At 27.1% G+C, this 18491-nt stretch overlaps 3 protein-coding genes across 3 annotated transcripts in view; all 3 read left to right on the top strand.

Annotated features, from left to right (window-relative positions):
- LOC107024514 overlaps nt 1-606 on the top strand; it is a 2200-nt gene extending 1594 nt beyond the window's left edge. The window contains exon 3 of the mRNA XM_015225502.2: nt 267-606. Coding sequence (XP_015080988.1) covers nt 267-318 — 52 coding nt within the window. The 3' untranslated portion in view covers nt 319-606. The remainder of the gene's footprint in view (nt 1-266) is intronic.
- A 3600-nt stretch (nt 607-4206) lies between these two features.
- Nucleotides 4207-6413, top strand: LOC107024256 (probable E3 ubiquitin-protein ligase RHY1A). The gene is made up of 3 exons (XM_015225195.1): nt 4207-4711; nt 5105-5220; nt 5881-6413. Exons 1-3 carry the CDS (start codon nt 4544-4546, stop codon nt 6191-6193), a joined length of 597 nt encoding a protein of 198 aa, XP_015080681.1. The 5' UTR covers nt 4207-4543; the 3' UTR covers nt 6194-6413.
- Nucleotides 6414-11751: 5338 nt separating this feature from the next.
- LOC107025379 lies at nt 11752-12174 on the top strand. Its single transcript, XM_015226170.2, has one exon. The coding sequence runs from the start codon at nt 11752-11754 to the stop codon at nt 12172-12174; it is 423 nt and encodes a 140-aa protein (XP_015081656.1).
- Nucleotides 12175-18491: the final 6317 nt, after the last annotated feature.

The following is an 18491-nucleotide window of genomic DNA, read 5'->3' as shown; positions in this document are numbered from 1 at the left end:
AACATGGGGTACCTCATTTTCTCTCCTTTATCCTCATGATGTTTGCTTTAATCTTGACTTTGCTTTAATCTTGACCTCAACTTCATTTTGTTGGCGCACATTAGCATAACCTCATTCTTCTTGCTAACATCCGCACCCTACCCCACCCACCCCACCCAACCCACACCCACCTAGGATTCCTTATTTCTATTATTTCTTTGACCATTTTATCCTCATGATGCTGACTGTGTTTTTCATTTTTATTTTGTTGGTGTAATTGAATTCAGGGTTGCCAAGGGATACAAAAGTCTAGGGCAATGGAGGGGCCTGATTAGCTGACAAATGGTTTGACCAATATTCAAGTTGTAGTTGAGAAAGAAAAGGCTATTTTTAATACACTAACGGATCGTTTCGTTACTGTATAAGATACATTTTATTTATATATAAATAGTATTTTAAGAGTGCTCTTAGTGGACTTGCAAGTAGTGTATAAGATTTCTTGTAATGAAGCTAATTGACTTGGTAATATGTATTTGAGAAAAGTATACAAGGGCAGGTTTAGCCATGCAATATGATATCATGATATGGAATTATGACATGAAATTAAAGTTTTGTTTGAATATGCGATATGGAATGTTGGTATTGTATATTTTCTCATAAATATAAAAATCTCTTAAGTTCTAAAACTATTAAAATAGTCCCAATTGGTTATTTAATCTTATCAAATAAAAAAAAATTATAAAATCGCATGATAAATTATTACAAAACTATTTGTTCTCTACTTAAATAATTGTTTCAATCTAACTTTCACTTCTCATTAATATATTTGAGTAAAATGAAACATCTTTTACGGGCTCTTCAAAGTTTTATTACTCAACAATCGTGAAGTGTGAGTTAAAGTGACTATATATTGGTGAGAATAATAAATTTTATGTCGGTGAGAATTAATAAATGTTTAAAAGTAATGATGTGATTATAATTTTTAGTTACATATGAAATAAATGGTTAGTAGATATAAATATGGGGTTATTTGAACAAATATAAACTCGTGAATCAATTTTTGTATTAAAATATCTCAAATCATGATATGATATTCTCATGGATTCCATATCATGTTTTTTGGAGAATATGAAATCACATCTGATGATATGGAATCATGAGATGGAATCCACGTAAAATCACATGTCCAAACGCTGATTCCATCTCACGATACTATATCGTGATGTGGTATCACGTGGCCAAACGCCTACTTAGTCATAAATTTTATAACTCTATAAATTAATACTCGTTAAATTAATTATCTCTCTAAAACAATATTTTTCTCCAATCCTGACTTGGGCCAATGAAAAAAAATCATCAATTTCGATAAGATAATAATATAATATATTTTCAGATGACCCCTATATAAATATATGGTCCCATTAATATCATAAATTAATATTTCATTAAAAGTACAAATATATCTAAGACAATTTAGTGAAATATGATCTATTGTTTTCTGGTTTTTCTTACAATTTAAATGTAGTTGAAGCTTATCTCTAACTTTTCTTATTGAATCCAAGAGCTCCAATGTTATTTTTTCAAACTGCACCATAAAATTGTGAAGTGTTCTATATGAGATACGTATTTCCTTACGTTTAACTGATTCGTAATGTATATTATCATCTTCAACTTCATCATCAACATTGCTTTTTCCGATGGTATCCACAATTTCTTCTAAGCTCCGCATCTCTGAACATGTATCACTTTCACCCGGATAATAAACAATTTATTGACATTCATTTGTGTTTATCGAGATCATTAATCATGACCTTAAGTTCATGAATGACATTTTCACATGTAGGTTCATTCAAGTTCTCTGAGATTGAATCCTCTGAACGAATTTTACAGTGTCGAAAATAATTTGCTTTTGTCTCTTTCTGAACATTTATTGTTCAAACAGGAATTGCAAATTGATAGCATCCAAAACATCGATCTTTGCTGGATCAGTTTGTCCCACGTCATAACCTTCTAATATCCTACGACAAAATCTGTTCGATAATACATCGTAAAAACTCTTATTATCACAATGTCACAAGGTTGAAATAATGAAATTAGTAAGATACAATAATTTTGATGTATTCGTTGTATCTTATGTATACTATTTTTTATGTGAAATCAATAAATATGATATATAAATTAGTAAGATACAATGATTTTGATATAATCAAAATTAATCTTCATCAACGCTCAAATCATTCTCTAAATTAATAAATATTAATTTATCTATCAAGTAATATCTCTGTAAAATAATAAAATTTCATGAATCCACCTATATTACTTTATAGAGATTTTACTGAAATAAAAAGAAATTATTGAGATGTGATTTGAAATATCTTTTAGCTTTTTTATTGATTTGGGTGTACAAATAAATGTTAGTGGGATTAATTATTCATGAACCCCACATAACATTTGGAAGAATATACAACTCACAAGTCACAACTATTTATACATAAGAAACAATCATTGAGCTCCTTTAGAATCACTTATATGTATATATCATAGGAAGATCAATCAATTATTAAAAAAAAAAAACAAGAAACAATAAGATCAGATTCTCTATAATTTAACTACAGAATAATATCTTAAAATAATAGTAAATTTTGCTATATTACATCAATTATTATTTCTTCTAATAGTGTCAAATTTAGTTAAAGAAGTTTGAGAAAAAAAAAAAGAAAAAAAAGAAACTAAGATGCATGTGATTGAATGTAAGAATAATTTACAATTATTTCTAGAATTTATTTTTTTATTGTAAGAAAAAGTAAATTTATTGGTAAATAAAGGTTATATTATGATCCTCATAAATTAAAGGCTTCTCAATGGACAATAAGTTATATGCATATTATATTTAAAAAATTATGTCCGACGTACAATAAAATTAATTTATAGAATATCATTTTATCTTATTTTATACTTTATTGTTTGGCAGCCTTTTATATTTTATTAGATTTTGACAGACTATCTCTCTATCTTTTTCTTTTTATATATATATAAAAATATATAGTATCTTTGATTATAGCACTAATAAAAATAATATAATAAGATCGCACCTTTCATTTTTATGTTATTTTTTGATGCTATCAATTAAAATTAGATTCATAGTTTTAATTTTATAGTTCGAGAAACCATTGAATTCATGAATCATTACTAATTCGAAATTTAATAGATATACAAATTTATTATTATCTTTTTAATACGTTTATAAAATTAAATTGGTTTGATTTGATTAAAATTTTATTTTGATAATTTGGAGTAATCCTAATTTATTGCAACTTAAATATACTTATATATATAGAGGTTGTAAATTTTACCTTTTGAGAAACATTTTAATTAGATTATACACTATACTAACGCGGGTAACGCCTTACACATATAGAAAGATAATTTCATTAATAATTATTATTGAAATTTATGAAGTTAAAAAGTTAATTATAGGATGCAAGTGTTTGAAAATTATGAAATTGGAGTTGAAATTATAATTATATTTAGTTATATTTTTTGCAAATAAAAAAAGAGTTAGAATATACCTCTTTATATTCACAATATTGGGTAATACATCCATTTTATATAAAATTTCTAAAAATGAAATAGAGAAGCAATTTATAAACACTCCCCCAAATTTGAAATCCAACTTCATGTTGAATTTTGATAGTTTATAACTGAATATTGATTTTAAAGAAAAGTAAAAATTATTTAAAAGATAAAGTATTTACTTGTTATAGATCTTGTCATTGATATAAATTGATGGTAAATCTATTACTATTGGTGAATTTAAAATTTAAAATAAGTGTGTATATAACAAATGTAAATTTAAAATTTAAAAGAACAAAAATGTATTTCTTAAAAAGTAAAATTTTTATTTTAAAAAAAGGAAAGAAGTTATGTCCTAATTCTACCACATCCATTTATTATTTAATTAAGTGAAAGATGAAAATGATAGCTTATCAAAAAAATGAATGTAATGGTAGGGACCTTTTTTGTCTACCAAAAAACTTTAGTCCAATAATTATTAATTTGCCCATCATTTCAAGATTCAATTTATTTTTGCTCCATTATTTCCAAGAAACTTCTGCATTTAAGAGAGGTCTTTTCTATCACAAATATATTATAATTATGATAAACATAACAAAACCAATAAAATTGACATAGAGTTATCAATCAAAAGAAAAGACAATTATTCCGATATTCCTTCCGTCTCAGTTTATATTTTAATCAAATAATTTCTTATACTACATATTTTTAATTACTAACTATATTGAATTGTTAGCAAGTATTTATAATTTTCAACTATATTTTTATTTTAAAAATTAAGTATTTAACCTTTGTACTACGTGATCGTATAAATTCAGACATAAGAAATTTATACTAATAATACATAAGGTATAGGAAGAGAAAGATTTCCTCTATCTCCTTCATTTTTTACTAAAAAAAGAAGTTGCTAGTGTGTTAGGCCTATATAGTGTGTTGTTTTTTGGTTCTTCACAATATTTTCTCTATTTCCTCTATTGTGTTTTGTGTAAAAATGGCTGGTATGCTACCTGGTGTTGAATGTGCTAGAAGAAGGAGATTTCATCAAAGTAATGGATGTATAGATTCATCAAACACCTCTAGTTTTTCATCCACAAGAAGGTCTTCTTTTTGTCTATACACTAGTAATCATGAACACCACCTCAATTCAAGTTCATCCAAGGTACTAATTGATAACCCCCCACCCCCACCACCACTAATGTTTGTTGTATGTATTAAATTTTTCATATGGATGTAATGATATAATACTAGTATTCAACTAAGATGAGCTTAAATGGAGCGATATGAATAATCAGGATTCATATCGTCGTTCCCTGGTACTTATTTTGAATTAAGGCATTTGTTGTTGTTTATTATAATTACAAGATACTATTTCTTGTATGTAATGACATGAAATTAGTATTGAACTGAGATGAGCTTAGATGGAGCGATATATAAAGTCAGAATTCATAAATAGTCATCCTAAATTATTTGGATTTGAGGTTTACTTGTTGTTAATTACTATTGTGCTGTTGTACTAATTCTTGTGTGTTTTCTTGCATAATTGAATCAATAGCAAAGGGGTTTAATAAGTCAAGCATATCAAGATGAGAAACTAGGTGAAGCTGTAAGAGAAGCCAAGCAAAGGTTGGATGAGAGGCTTAGTGCAAGATGGAAATCACAAAATAAGAGGTGAAAAACTCAATCCTTACCTTTTTTTATTTAGGGTTTCATGTTAGCAAAGAGTTTAAGTTCTATGTACTCACGATCATTTTGTATAAAGTAATTTTTAAAGATAGATTTACAAAGTAAAAGCGGTGATACATTCTTCTTTCTTTTTATATGCTCATATAAGTACATAATCAGGTCACTTGTAAGGTAACTATAGACAAATAATTGTAGTATAATATAATTAGTAACTTAAAAAATGGGTACTAGCCCACCATCACATGTTAAATAACTATGCGAAGATTGTTTGTTTTGCGGACTAAATTATTTTGGAATTATGGTCCTTTGATTATAATTTTTGGACTAGTTTATCCCATCTGAGAGGTGGGATAGAATAATTCTATGGGATAAGGTGAGATATTCAAGATTCAGCCTGAGATAAATTTATACTGTCAATCAAATACAATACAAATTTTTTATCGAGTTTGATCTTTGAATACCTGACCTTGTCCCACGTACCAAACGATATAACAGATCTTTAAACATACAATGTATATAGCTTAAACCTATTAGGAAAAACCACATAGGAGTAGTTTGTAAGTTAGCAACTTCAACCATTAATTGTTTGACCCTTTATCCTCATGTCACTAAATTGTATTTTTCTTCTTGTGATATTGAACTTAGGGGTCTCAACAATAGACAAAAACCAAACCAAAACCAAGAGATGGTGGAGAATAGGCCAAATTTGCAAGGAGAAGTATTTTCAGGACTAAAGAAGAGTGGATCAAAGAAGTTTAATTGGGCAAAAATGATTTGGAAATCTCAAGAACAAGATGAATGTTCAATTTGCTTGGATCAATTTAAGATTAGTGATAACTTAATGCAATTGACATGTGCCCACAAATTCCATTCCAAGTGTTTGGTGCCATGGCTAGAATCCAATGCACATTGTCCATGTTGTAGAATGACAATAATTTTGACTAGTACTAGTGCATAATTAGGAAAATTGGAAGGAAGTTGCATATGTCTTTTTCTACAACTTGTAGGTGTCCAAGATTTTCTAAAATGTACAAAATTATATATATATATAGATATAATAGGTGTCTTGTAATTGAACCTATTGACTATTTTTTTTATCTTTTAAGAAAAAACTCTATGTAGTTTGAGCTTTGGTGGATTGGGAGAATTAATTGAGTTTCAATTATTTTGGCTTCAAATATTGCTAATGAAAACACACTTTCTGGCTAAGAGTATAGTTGGTGTTATGATATAACAATAGCTAAGTGATTTTTCTATATTACAAAACAACCATATATATGATTTTGTTACGTCATTTTTATAGTTGAGTGAATTTATTACGTCATTTTCAAGGATCGAGTGACTGTATGAACAATCAACTCTTGTTAAAAGCTAGTTCAAAGAAAGAATAATTGCTTAATCGTTATAAGGAGTCTAGAATTTTCGTTACATCAATTGATTTTTGGTGAAATTCGATTATTGATTATCATATGGCTATTGAGTATCAATTGGAACAAGTGATCATTGAGTATCAATGATCGAGTGACTGTATGAACAATCAACTCTTGTTAAAAGCTAATTCAAAAAAAGAATAATTACTTAATCATTATAATGAGTCTAGAGTTTTCGTTACATCAATTGATTTTTTGGTGAAATTCCATTATTGATTATCATATGGCTATTGAGTATCAATTGGAACAAGTGATTTAAATGGAACCAAATATCACTATCTAACATTTTATTTTATTTTTTGGATCCCACCATGAAAGAAAATTTCCAAATAATTCAATTAGTTTTCACTATCTTGTCTGGTCCCATATAAAAATAATAATAAATCTGTCTTAGTATTATTTTTGTTTGCATTGGATTATGAATCAAGAGTGGATATAAATATCGAATAATTAAGAAAATTGAATCAAATTGAATCAATTTGATTATTCAATTTCAGTCTTTCGATATTTTGGATTGATTTCAGTACTATTTTTTAGTAAACTTTGATCCTCGAGAATTTCGATTCTTTAATTATTCTTTGATTGATAAAAATAATGATAGTATATATTTAAAAGAATTATTTTTGTCATTTTAAAGGTACACTAGTTGATTAATATGATTTGTTAATGGAAGTGACTTCCACCTAATTAAATCAAAATGACAATTAGACATAAACCAAAAGAAGAAGAAAAAGATAATCTAATTTGCTATTAATTAATTAGGCCATTAGTGACTTGACTTGTACAAATGGGGAACTTATTAATTAGCTTGTGATTTTCGGTACTAATCACTATTTTGTTACTAATTCTTTCAATTTGGGCACAATAGCCATGTGATGATTACTTAAAATATATGAGGTGAGTGTTGTTTAGTTAATTAGAGAAATGTTAATTAATTATTTAATTGAATCATCATAAATTATTAAAAATTTATCCTTGAGTTGTATTGGAGGAGTTAGAATTATTTTCTTTCAAAGATAAGATGAATATTTTTATTATTGAAGTAGCGATACCTCAAATATTAATATTAATTCGCTGAACTTGAATAATTTGATTTAATTGTAATTCGTAGCAAACTATTTTCATACGTCTCTCTAACCGAAATTCTCGCTCACCATTCTCGTTTTCTCACTGACAGTCTCTCCCTTGCCTCTCTCACTTTTATGCAAACACAGATGTATAAAATGTGTTTGTGTTTGTATAAAGTGAGAGAAAACTGTATATATATACATATCTTTTCGTCGTCTCTCTCCCTGAGAATCTCACTTGCCGCACTCTCAAATTTCGCTCGCCATTCTCCCATATCTCTCTCTCTCTCTCTCTCTCTCTCTCACTCACTTTGTAGAAACACAAATGTATAATTTCCGTTTGTGTTTGTATAAAATGAGAGAAAATTGTTTATACAATACATATATTTTCGCCCTATACACTTGTAATTATACAAATACAGTTGTTTCCCTGCCTTGTTCTCTTTTGTTTTTCTCTCTTTTTTCGCTTTATATACACAAATTATGCAATTGATTCTTTTGTATATGTATATCGAAATAAATTATACAATTGATCTTTTGTATGTGTATACCGAAATATACATATTAATAGCCATAAAAACATAAAATTTGTTATAGAACACAATTATATATACAAACTATAACTATAACATATAAATATAATTTTACTATTAGTTGTGCACAAATATCAAAATATAGATAAAATTGGGCCAAGTTGGTAACAAATAATTATTGGGCCAACATCTGTTTGGGCCACCTGAATATTCCTATGTTCCTACATTTGGGCTACACGAAAATTTGCACTTTGTGTTCATATTTTGTATTGATTTTAAAGAGGAGCAATTTTCACATATAGCAAACACAAAAATCATATTTATATATTATAGACTTATAGCTATAGTTTGCATAATTGTGCTCAATAACAAATTGTTGGGTTTTATTTGCCCTGATTTCTTACCATAAATAGGTTTTCCTTTTAGGAAAAGAATTTTGATTGACTAATCATTTTTCTTGTAGGAAAAGGTTTAGGACTCTATAAATAGATCTATAAATAGAGGAATGTTCCTTCTAACTTAATCAGCATTCACAATGTAGTCCTAAAGGCTTTGAGAGTTTTGGTTAGGGGGAGAATTTATGGATCACAAGCTTGATACGTTATCACTTGTGTGAACCTCCCATGTATTCTGAGTGAATTTGGTTGAGGTTGTTTCCCTCTGTATTTGTACCCTCATATTTATAATGGATTGCTCATCTCCTTTGTGGACGTAGGTCGATTGACCGAACCACGTTAAATCTTTGTGTCTTTTGGTATATTTCTCGTTGTCTTCTTACTCGTGATCTTTCAAGGTTTACTTTGCTAGCTTCCGCAGTTACACCTGCTTATTTTCGGTCCTAACAAGTGGTATCAGAGCCAGATTCAATGATGAAGTCAGGTTCAGTGGTTCGATAATCGATGATAGAACCAGGTTAGAAAGAAGTGTTCATCTTGAAGGGTGTAGTTCTAGCCGCAACTTTTTTACAGTAATGAAGATTTTTGTTGGAGAAATTGTTTCAGAAAGGTTCTCTGTGTTGAGACATAAATTTTGCACAGGAGATTATGGAGAGGAGAAGCAAGTTGTTGAAGATTAAGTCAAGAAGGTGGACAAATTTATATTGTTAGAAATTCAGGTCAAGGGGGAGATTTGTTGGGTTTTATTTGCCCTGGTTTCTTACCATAAATAGGTTTTCCTTTTAGGAAAAGAATTTTGATTGACTAATCCTTTTTCTTGTAGGAAAAGGTTTAGGACTCTATAAATAGAGGAATGTTCCTTCTAACTTAATCAGCATTCACAATGTAGTCTTAAAGGCTTTGAGAGTTTTGGTTAGGGGGAGAATTTATGGGTCACAAGCTTGATACGTTATCACTTGTGTGAACCTCCCATGTATTAAGTGATAACCTCCCATGTATTCTGAGTGAATTTGGTTGAGGTTGTTTCCCTCTGTATTTGTACTCTCATATTTATAGTGGATTGCTCATCTCCTTTGTGGACGTAGGTCGATTGACCGAACCACGTTAAATGTTTGTGTCTTTTGGTATATTTCTCGTTGTCTTCTTACTCGTGATCTTTCGAGGTTTGCTTTGCTAGCTTCCACATTTACACCTGCTTATTTTCGGTCCTAACACAAATATAAATATGTATTTCTCTATACATGTATAAAAAAACAGTTGTATATAAATTGTTTTTGTTTCAGTATACTTATACAAAAAATCAGTTATATAATTTGTGTTTGTATAAAACGAGAAAGAGAGAAAGACAAAAGAAAACTGGTCAGGGGTATAGTTGTATTGTATCTTTATAAGTATAGAACGAAGATATATGTATTTGCATGTGTGTATATATATATATATATATATATATATATATATATATATAATGTTCTCTCGTTTTATACAAATCGAAACACAATTTATACATTTCTTTTCTATTTGTATAAGCGAGACTGGCGAGCGAGATCTAGGAGAGTAGCGAGCGAGATATGGGAGAGGGAAAAATTTTTATGTATGTATACAATTTTCTCTCGCTTTACACAAATACAAACACATTTTATACGTTTATGTTTGTAGAAAAAGCAAGAGAGGAAAGGGAGAGAATGAGAGTAGCGAGCGAGATTCATCAGGAGAGAGACGAAATAACAACAGTATAATTATAACATTTAATTTAAATTAATAATTTAATATTATATACAATTTTCTCTTTTTAATTTATGCTCCCCGTAATAAATAATTGTTTGTAAAGTAAAATTTTATATTTTAATATCATAATATGTTATAAGTTATAACCGAACATGATTCCAATTTGAATTTATATGCGGCACTACACATAATGTTAATTTGACATATATATTATTTTTGTATTTTCATATTTATTGAGGTAAATCGTGTTAAAAATTAATGTAGACAAATTTATTTTGTAGCTGTATAGATTGACACGTCATATTAGTTTGGCCTATTGCATACTTTAGTATGAACAATTTATAACTTTGTTTTCTAGTTCGTTTTTAAAATTTTAGTATATTTGAATAAGGACATTATTTTGGAATATTTTTTAAATTTTTTACTTTTATTAATTCAATCAAATGAAAAGTATTTGAAATAAATTTGGGTCTTAATGAAGAAAATTGAAGTATAAATAATTGAAAAGTATTTGAAATAAATTTGGGTCTTAAATGAAGAAAATTGAAGTATAAATAATTGCTTTTCTTAATATATTGGTACTATTATTTATGAACTAATACATTCTATAACTAGGACTTAAATTCATTATAGATATGTAATTATGTTATTGAAATCGTTCATAAGATAAGCTATCGATAACTAGTTTTATTTTAGAATAAGAGTAAAATAGGTTAGTCTCTTAATTTTCCAATTTGGAATAAGTAAAAATTGTCATCTAATTTTGATATAAGAGTACACAACACAAATATTCTATTAGTTTAGGAGAAACTATCTTCCCTCATGAGTTTTCAATATTACGAATTTGATCAGAATTTAAACATCAAATACATATTTAACGTGTTTAACTACATATATATTAAATGTATGAGATTGAAAATAAGTGTAACTTGTTCTATATATAACAAGAATTCAAGTAGATTTGTATATATCTTACTCTTTCGCTCACCTCTCTTGTACCTCACTCGCTCGTTCTCTCTCCTCATATATTTGTATTTCAAAATGTACTGAATATCCCATATTAATGTATCTAAAGTTGATATACATTTATCTGGTATACATATAATATTTCATTTGTCTTCTTCCTTCTCTCGTATCTAGATATATCTTACTTGAAATATAGTACGAAATCATTAATAAGCGAACAACATGTTATTAATTCGTGTTGTTAGATAGTTTTCTTTAATATAATAAAACCGATAATATTTTTAGTACGATAGACAAATAAAACGGACGAAAGTAATATTAAAAAAATCCCGATATAAATAAGAAACTCCTTCACGTTTTCTCTCACGCACTCACTTACAAGCTTCTCACACTCTCTCCAATGGAGGACGACGAATTCACCATACCCAATTCTCCACCATCACTCAAACAAAAACTCAAAAATTCACTCTGTTTCTCCTGCTGTTTCACCCACCGCAACACCACCACCAAACTTCACGCCCTCGATTACCACCCTCCGCCGTCACGGCAGCCGTCGTCCTCCGATGAAAACCCGTCGCTGATCTGGATCAAGCCTGATATCAAAGACAAGTGCCGTACGATCTTCAATTTCATCAGTAACGGGAACGGAAACCGTCATAAACGACACTCATCTGCTGAGTTCCGTTATGATCCTTTGAGTTACTCGTTGAATTTCGAAGATGACGCTCCGTTGACTAATTTCTCTTCTAGACTTCCTCCGTCGCCGTCGCCTCCGCAGCCGCCGGTGAAGAATTTGGGTATTGCTGCCGCTGTTTATGAGTAATCGCGGTGGTTACTGGTGAGGGTTTTGTTTGTTTTATTAATTTTTTTTTGTCGTTTTTATTTTTCTGCAAATATATTAGTACAAATACAGGGGATAAAAGCTTACATTTACTGGCTTAATTTTGTATTATAAATTAAACTTTTGACTCTATAAAAAAAAACATTACTAAGTATTTAATATAACTTCTTATTTTATGCTTATATTGCAAATAATCTCTCTACGTAAAGATATATTATTTAATATAATTTTTTATTTAATGTTTTTATCATAAATAATTTCTATATACACGAAATATATGTCGTTGATGTTTATGTTGCCTTAATATCTAACAACTAACCTTAAAAATTATAAAATATAGAAATTAGTTAAAATAATGCGATTAAAAAAGTTAATATGAGATGTTTGCTCTAACATCGATCTTAGTTTTCGAATAAGGCATCAAAATAATAAAAGAACTATATTTTGTTAAAATATATTACTTGCATTAGGGGAGTTTATCGTTTGATTATGATTGGTTATTAGTTAAAATTAAAATTAAATTAATTTAATTGATTTTTAAATTTTTTAAATTAAACGAAAAAATAATGTTGGTTTAGTTATTGTCAATTGGTAAGATTTTTTATTCTTTCGATTTGGAAGTAATAAGTTTTTTGAAGGTATATGCACTTCGATTGATATAAATATCTAATACATGAATAATCAATATGAAAGATATTGTGGATTCTAATAGCAATATTAGAATTGTTATTAGACAAACAAAGTGATTTAGTTAATTAAACAACACTGAAAGTCATGATACATAAAAATTTAGGCGTTGAGCTTGAGAAAATGATAAAAATTAAAGACTTAGATTGATTAGAATTTGACAAAATATTTCTATTTTATATATGAATAAATGAATTATATATATATATGCAGAGTTTTTTAGTAGAATTAAAAAACGAACTAAATAAGATCAATTTTTAAAATTTAAAATCAAATCTAATCAAAATCGAATATCAGTTATTTTATTTAATTTGATTCACATTATGATTTTATTTAACTTTTTAACTACAACCATGATTGGCCCTATCTAGCATGCTGTGTTATTTATTTCCCTTTTATTCGTATTTATAAATAAAACAATATTAACAAAATTAGCTTTTAATGGAGAAATAATAAAATAATCATATCTTAATTTTGAGACTATAGAGATAAACAAAATGAAGATCATTCAGATTAAAAATAATTTCGCTTTGTATTTCTAAAAGAAATGTTAAAAAATGAAATTCACCCTCATAACGTTTTTAAATAGTGAATATATAATATCATAAATTATTATATTGAGTGACTTTCAATCTTCTTATTTTTATAGATAAAAACAGACTATTAAATTTCACTCACTTATCAAAGTATTACGAAAATCAATAATGTTAACTAAAGATTTTAATACATAAAATTTACTAATTTGATTAATCAGACTTCACTTTGTGTGTAGCTCATTAAATCAAGATGGTAAAAATTCTTTTTTAGTGAGGACTTACTTTTTTGATATAATAAAATATGTTCTTAGAATGTTCAAAACTTGTTCACTTTTAATTATTTTTTTTCATTAGTTGTTCGTTGGTACATTGGTAAAAATGAATTAACTTTAATATGTAAATTGGGAAACTTAATTGTTTATCAAAATGATTAATGATTAATAAACAGGATGAATGATGAATTGTAAATTAATAAACTACTACAATTATTATAGTAAGAAAAGTAGTTACTTACTTACCATTAGTTTCCATATTTACTTTTGGTTAAATTACTCTTTTTAGTTAATACTCCTTCTGTTTTGATTATTTTTACTTTCATATTTAATTTTTAAAAATCAAACAACATAAATTTTGATCGATAATTTATAAATAATATTTTTTATTATATTAATATTTTTTAGCTTGGTCCCAAAGCTAAAAAGTTTCATAGATCTCACAAACATGGAAGCCTAGGGAAATTCTACTTTTATATTCCTAACCCTCATAATGCTAAAATATCTTTTTTTGATTTATTTCTTAATACAGGTTAATAAAAAACACTAAAAAATATAATTACATACATTATCATATATATTAAGTAATTACTGATTCGATTAATTTATTTGTGTTACGTAAGAATTATAAAAGAGAAAATGCTTCAAATTAAGAATTTCTCTTATACTAAGTGTATGATTACGAGATATAAGTGTATAACGTAATGATCAATGAAATACAAAAAAAGTTAAAGTTTTAAATACGAATTTTAATTGAGATAAAAAAAAACTAAGTAATTTCTCTCGATTTGTCTGATCTTTGATGAGAGAGTTTCCCTATACATATTTTGATAAGGTAGCAGATACTCAAAAAATCAACTCATCGTTCTTTTAATTGTAAATGGTACTATTATTTAAAAAGTGAAATTGAAAAGATGAAATTTGACAGGCCATCAATTAAATCCATGGTAACTTTCAAGTCTATTGATATTTGAAACCTTAGTTTTGATCCTGTTCTTCTGAGTCGAAAGTCTATCGTAAACAGTTTTTTAATCCTCAAGCAAACAAGAATAAGGCTTATAGTATATATTCTATTTTTTTTCTCAGACTTCACTAATAAAATAACTCTACTTTTGTTGTTACTATTATAGAAACCTTATTTTTCTTTTTGTATATAATTGAAATGACAATTTGGTTTGGTGCTATTTCAAGTTGGTCCCTAGTCAACATCAAAGGGTATATGTGTTTTCCTCTTCAATTTTACTGCATCTTCTTTTTACTATTATAAAAGTAAGAACAAACTAATAATAAAAAATTGCCAAAGTATATATAGAGTAATATTATCATATAGTTTTTGAATGTAAGATGAAATTCTGTGTCACTTTCACTAATGTCTTTTCCTGGCCCAGGACAGGCATATTAATGACATAATGTTTTGCCAAAATGTATTCCTTTTGCAATATCTCAATGTCCAATATCTTTTAGGGTGAAAAATATCTAAGGCTCTTAAGTGGAAAATAATAAATAATAATGCATGGTTTCATCCTTTCGTAGACATCGAAATTTTGTAAGATTTTATAAGATGAATTTTGTTTCAGTTAGGGTTTCTGGAGGCTACATTTTATCGTGGATATGACTTAGATAGAAAGATGTAGATATCGAAGATTTTAACAGAAGGTTAATAGGCTAGGAGATCAAGAGTTATCCCCTTATTAAATGAACATTATGCAACATATATTTCAATTAATCGAATTAATAAATTTTTGTATATCATATAAACATAATTCAAAAAAGATAAATTTAAAAGTGGCGATTGTTTATCTTTTACCTAAAAAGAACTAGAGTATTTATTTATAACAAGAAATAAAATGTTTAACAAGAATATTTATTTATTTAGTGATGATATGAGAGAATGAGTCAGCATCATGATGTGCCAACTAGAACTCAAATTACCCTTCAAAGTTTCATTACACACAAAAATATCTATACGGAATAATATAATCCTCAAATATATTATAGGATCGTTTGATACGTAGGATGAGATAGATCTTATAATATTTCGTCAGATTAGTTAATTCATCATTTTAGTATATTCAATGAAATTGATATTTGTCGTGTCTTTTACTTTTATATTTATCAAATATATTTTTAAAAATTATTTTTCTTAAGCCGAAGATTTATAAAAATAATCTCTCTACTCTTCTAATATCCATCCTTTTCATACTTCACGCGTAAGATCATACTGTTATGTGTGCGTATATGCCGGATCACACAACCAAACAAAATATGATAAAAGACTATCTACAAAAATTAGTATTGACTATTTGACTAGCATGACTTCATTTTAAACTTACGTTGGTAAGCTAAAACAACTTTGGTGCATTACATCATGTCGTATTTGTCTTTAAAATTACTTTTCTTAAATTGGTGATCTATCAAAAATAGTTTCTCTACGTCTCACAAAATATATAATACTATGAAGTAAGGTCTTCTTATATCTCACCCTTCTCATAGCCCGTTTACGAGATTATACTATTTTGGTGCATGCATTTCCCCTCTTTTGTGCTTTGAATTTTTGTTTTATTATTCTACTATAGGAAAAGCAACAAAACATGACATCACCTTACAAAATTACAACTATTTGCAAACATTTTCTTTAGTGTGTGTTAGTTGTAAAACTTTATTCAGATGTATATAATAAAAAAAGAAGTGAATAAATAAAAAATTTAGATAGAAGCGTCGAATATAAACACCTTATTATATATTCAGATTGATATTCAATTAAAACATATCATAATTCAAATGTTCAAATAAAATTTATTATTATTCAATTTTAATAATATGTATCGTTATTAAAATATTAAACAGATAAATATTAATAAAACTCGTGATATTTAAATTGTGAATCGATTATCTCTAATAAAACAAGAGAGAAGCATAGGATACGATATCGAGGTTGTAAATAGTAGGAAGAATATTGCAAATTGAATGGACAAGAATAATAGTAACATCAATTGTTCAAGTGTTTCACTTCACTTTTACTATTTATTATCTAGTCCTTTTGTCATTATTATATAATATAAATTCAGCATATTCCGATATTTAGAATTCGATTTTTGATATTTTTTAATATAATAAATTGATAGTTATAATTTATTTAATTCACTTGTATCATAGTAATACGTTAAACATGTGAAATTATTAGAAGGAAGTACAAGTAATGTCTTTCATTTATCAATTCATAAAAAGGATGTTTTCATCAAATATAAAATAATCAAAGTTTCAATGTCTAAATAATTAGTTTTGCTAATGCTAATTTATAAATTTGTTGGTATTATAATAAGTAATACATATGAATTGTACTGGTAATTATATATTTCGATATGATACTTGATATTTGGACATTTTCTTTTAAATACAGAATACTAAAAAAGTGTGAATCAAATACTCACTTAGATAGTAATTAACACTCCTCACTTCCAACTCTAAGATGTGAATCCGAATCATCATGGAAACAAAAAGATAAAAGCTCCTAAGGTGGGGAAATTATTTTTTTTTTTTAAAAGAAGGGAGAATCGAAAATAATTAAATATTTGATATTCATACATAAAATATAATATATTAACTATATATCAACGATATAATTTTTCACAAAAACATTTTAGCCTCAACCTTTAACCTGGCTCAGCCTCCAAAGCAAAGGGACAATGAAAATGTTGAAAGACCCTAGCTTCCTTCCACAAGCACTTCAACAAAAAAAGGAAAATGATTTTGCTTTTTGAATCCACAACTCAAGGATCGTTTTGTTTGCCGATTAAATTATTTTTAAATTATATTTTTAAAATAAATTATCCCATTTAATAAATGAAATAAAACAATTTTAAGTTTGATGAGATAAAGTTATAATAAAACTTATATCGTATTTTATTGATAATATAAAATAATCATACATATTATTCTAAAAAATATCTCAATTTATTTCACGTATTAAACGATCTCGATAGAGTTTACCTTTAGGATAAGTGGGCCTATTCAAGTTTAGTGGGCAAGTAGAAACTAGAAACATTCAGTGGAACAAACCCATAGGCCCATAGCCCATTAGGCCTACCCCACAACTCCGACTTATGATAGGATAGTTTGAAGTTTTTCGATATATCGTTAATTAAAAGTTTTGAATTTTTTCTACGTATTATTAATTAAAAATTTTGAATTTGAAAAATAAAAAATCTTTAAGATTCTTACAATTTTAATAAATTTTTATATATAAATTTATGCTTTTATTCAATAATAATATCATATAAAACCTGGAGCTGCAAAACTACATGTTTAATCAAATACAAATTTAAAATAAAATATGTATATATATGAAAAAATATTAAGATGTTTATAAATATTAGATTTTAAAGTCCAGTAAAAAGTACAATATATATCACATGATAAAAATTTAAATATTAAATTCATCAAATGTAAAGCAAAGACATGTTTGTGCTAGGTCCAACTCATAATTAAATGAGACATTGAATTTTTCAAATAACAAATAATTATATAGAAAAAGGATTTATGACACTATTTTCTTTTTGCAGTCTGAAACACACACAATGAAGAATTTCACATGAATTGTCAGTATGCAGTGAATAATTAATGTGTATATTAATTCTACATATTTATCGAATATCAAATATACACTAATGCATGAAAATACATTTACCTCATTATTTTACGATTAAACCCTTGAAATTTTTTTAATATTTTCTTATGAGTTTTAAATTTAGCCAAATGAGATTTTTATATCGTAATCTAAAAGGCTTATAAATTATTTTTAAAA

Source organism: Solanum pennellii, chromosome 7, assembly GCF_001406875.1.
Source record: "Solanum pennellii chromosome 7, SPENNV200".
Taxonomy (NCBI): domain Eukaryota; kingdom Viridiplantae; phylum Streptophyta; class Magnoliopsida; order Solanales; family Solanaceae; genus Solanum; species Solanum pennellii.
The sequence above is the reverse complement of the archived record's forward strand: the minus strand, read 5'-3'. Positions and strand labels throughout refer to the sequence as shown.

Bases quoted from the DNA above. Each gene is read 5' to 3' on its own strand.
- LOC107024256 (XM_015225195.1), top strand. From the start codon at position 4,544: ATGGCTGGTATGCTACCTGGTGTTGAATGTGCTAGAAGAAGGAGATTT. The intron at 4,712-5,104 runs GTACTAATTGAT...TTGAATCAATAG, and splicing joins TCAATTCAAGTTCATCCAAG to CAAAGGGGTTTAATAAGTCA. The intron at 5,221-5,880 runs GTGAAAAACTCA...TATTGAACTTAG, and splicing joins TGGAAATCACAAAATAAGAG to GGGTCTCAACAATAGACAAA.
- LOC107025379 (XM_015226170.2), top strand. From the start codon at position 11,752: ATGGAGGACGACGAATTCACCATACCCAATTCTCCACCATCACTCAAA.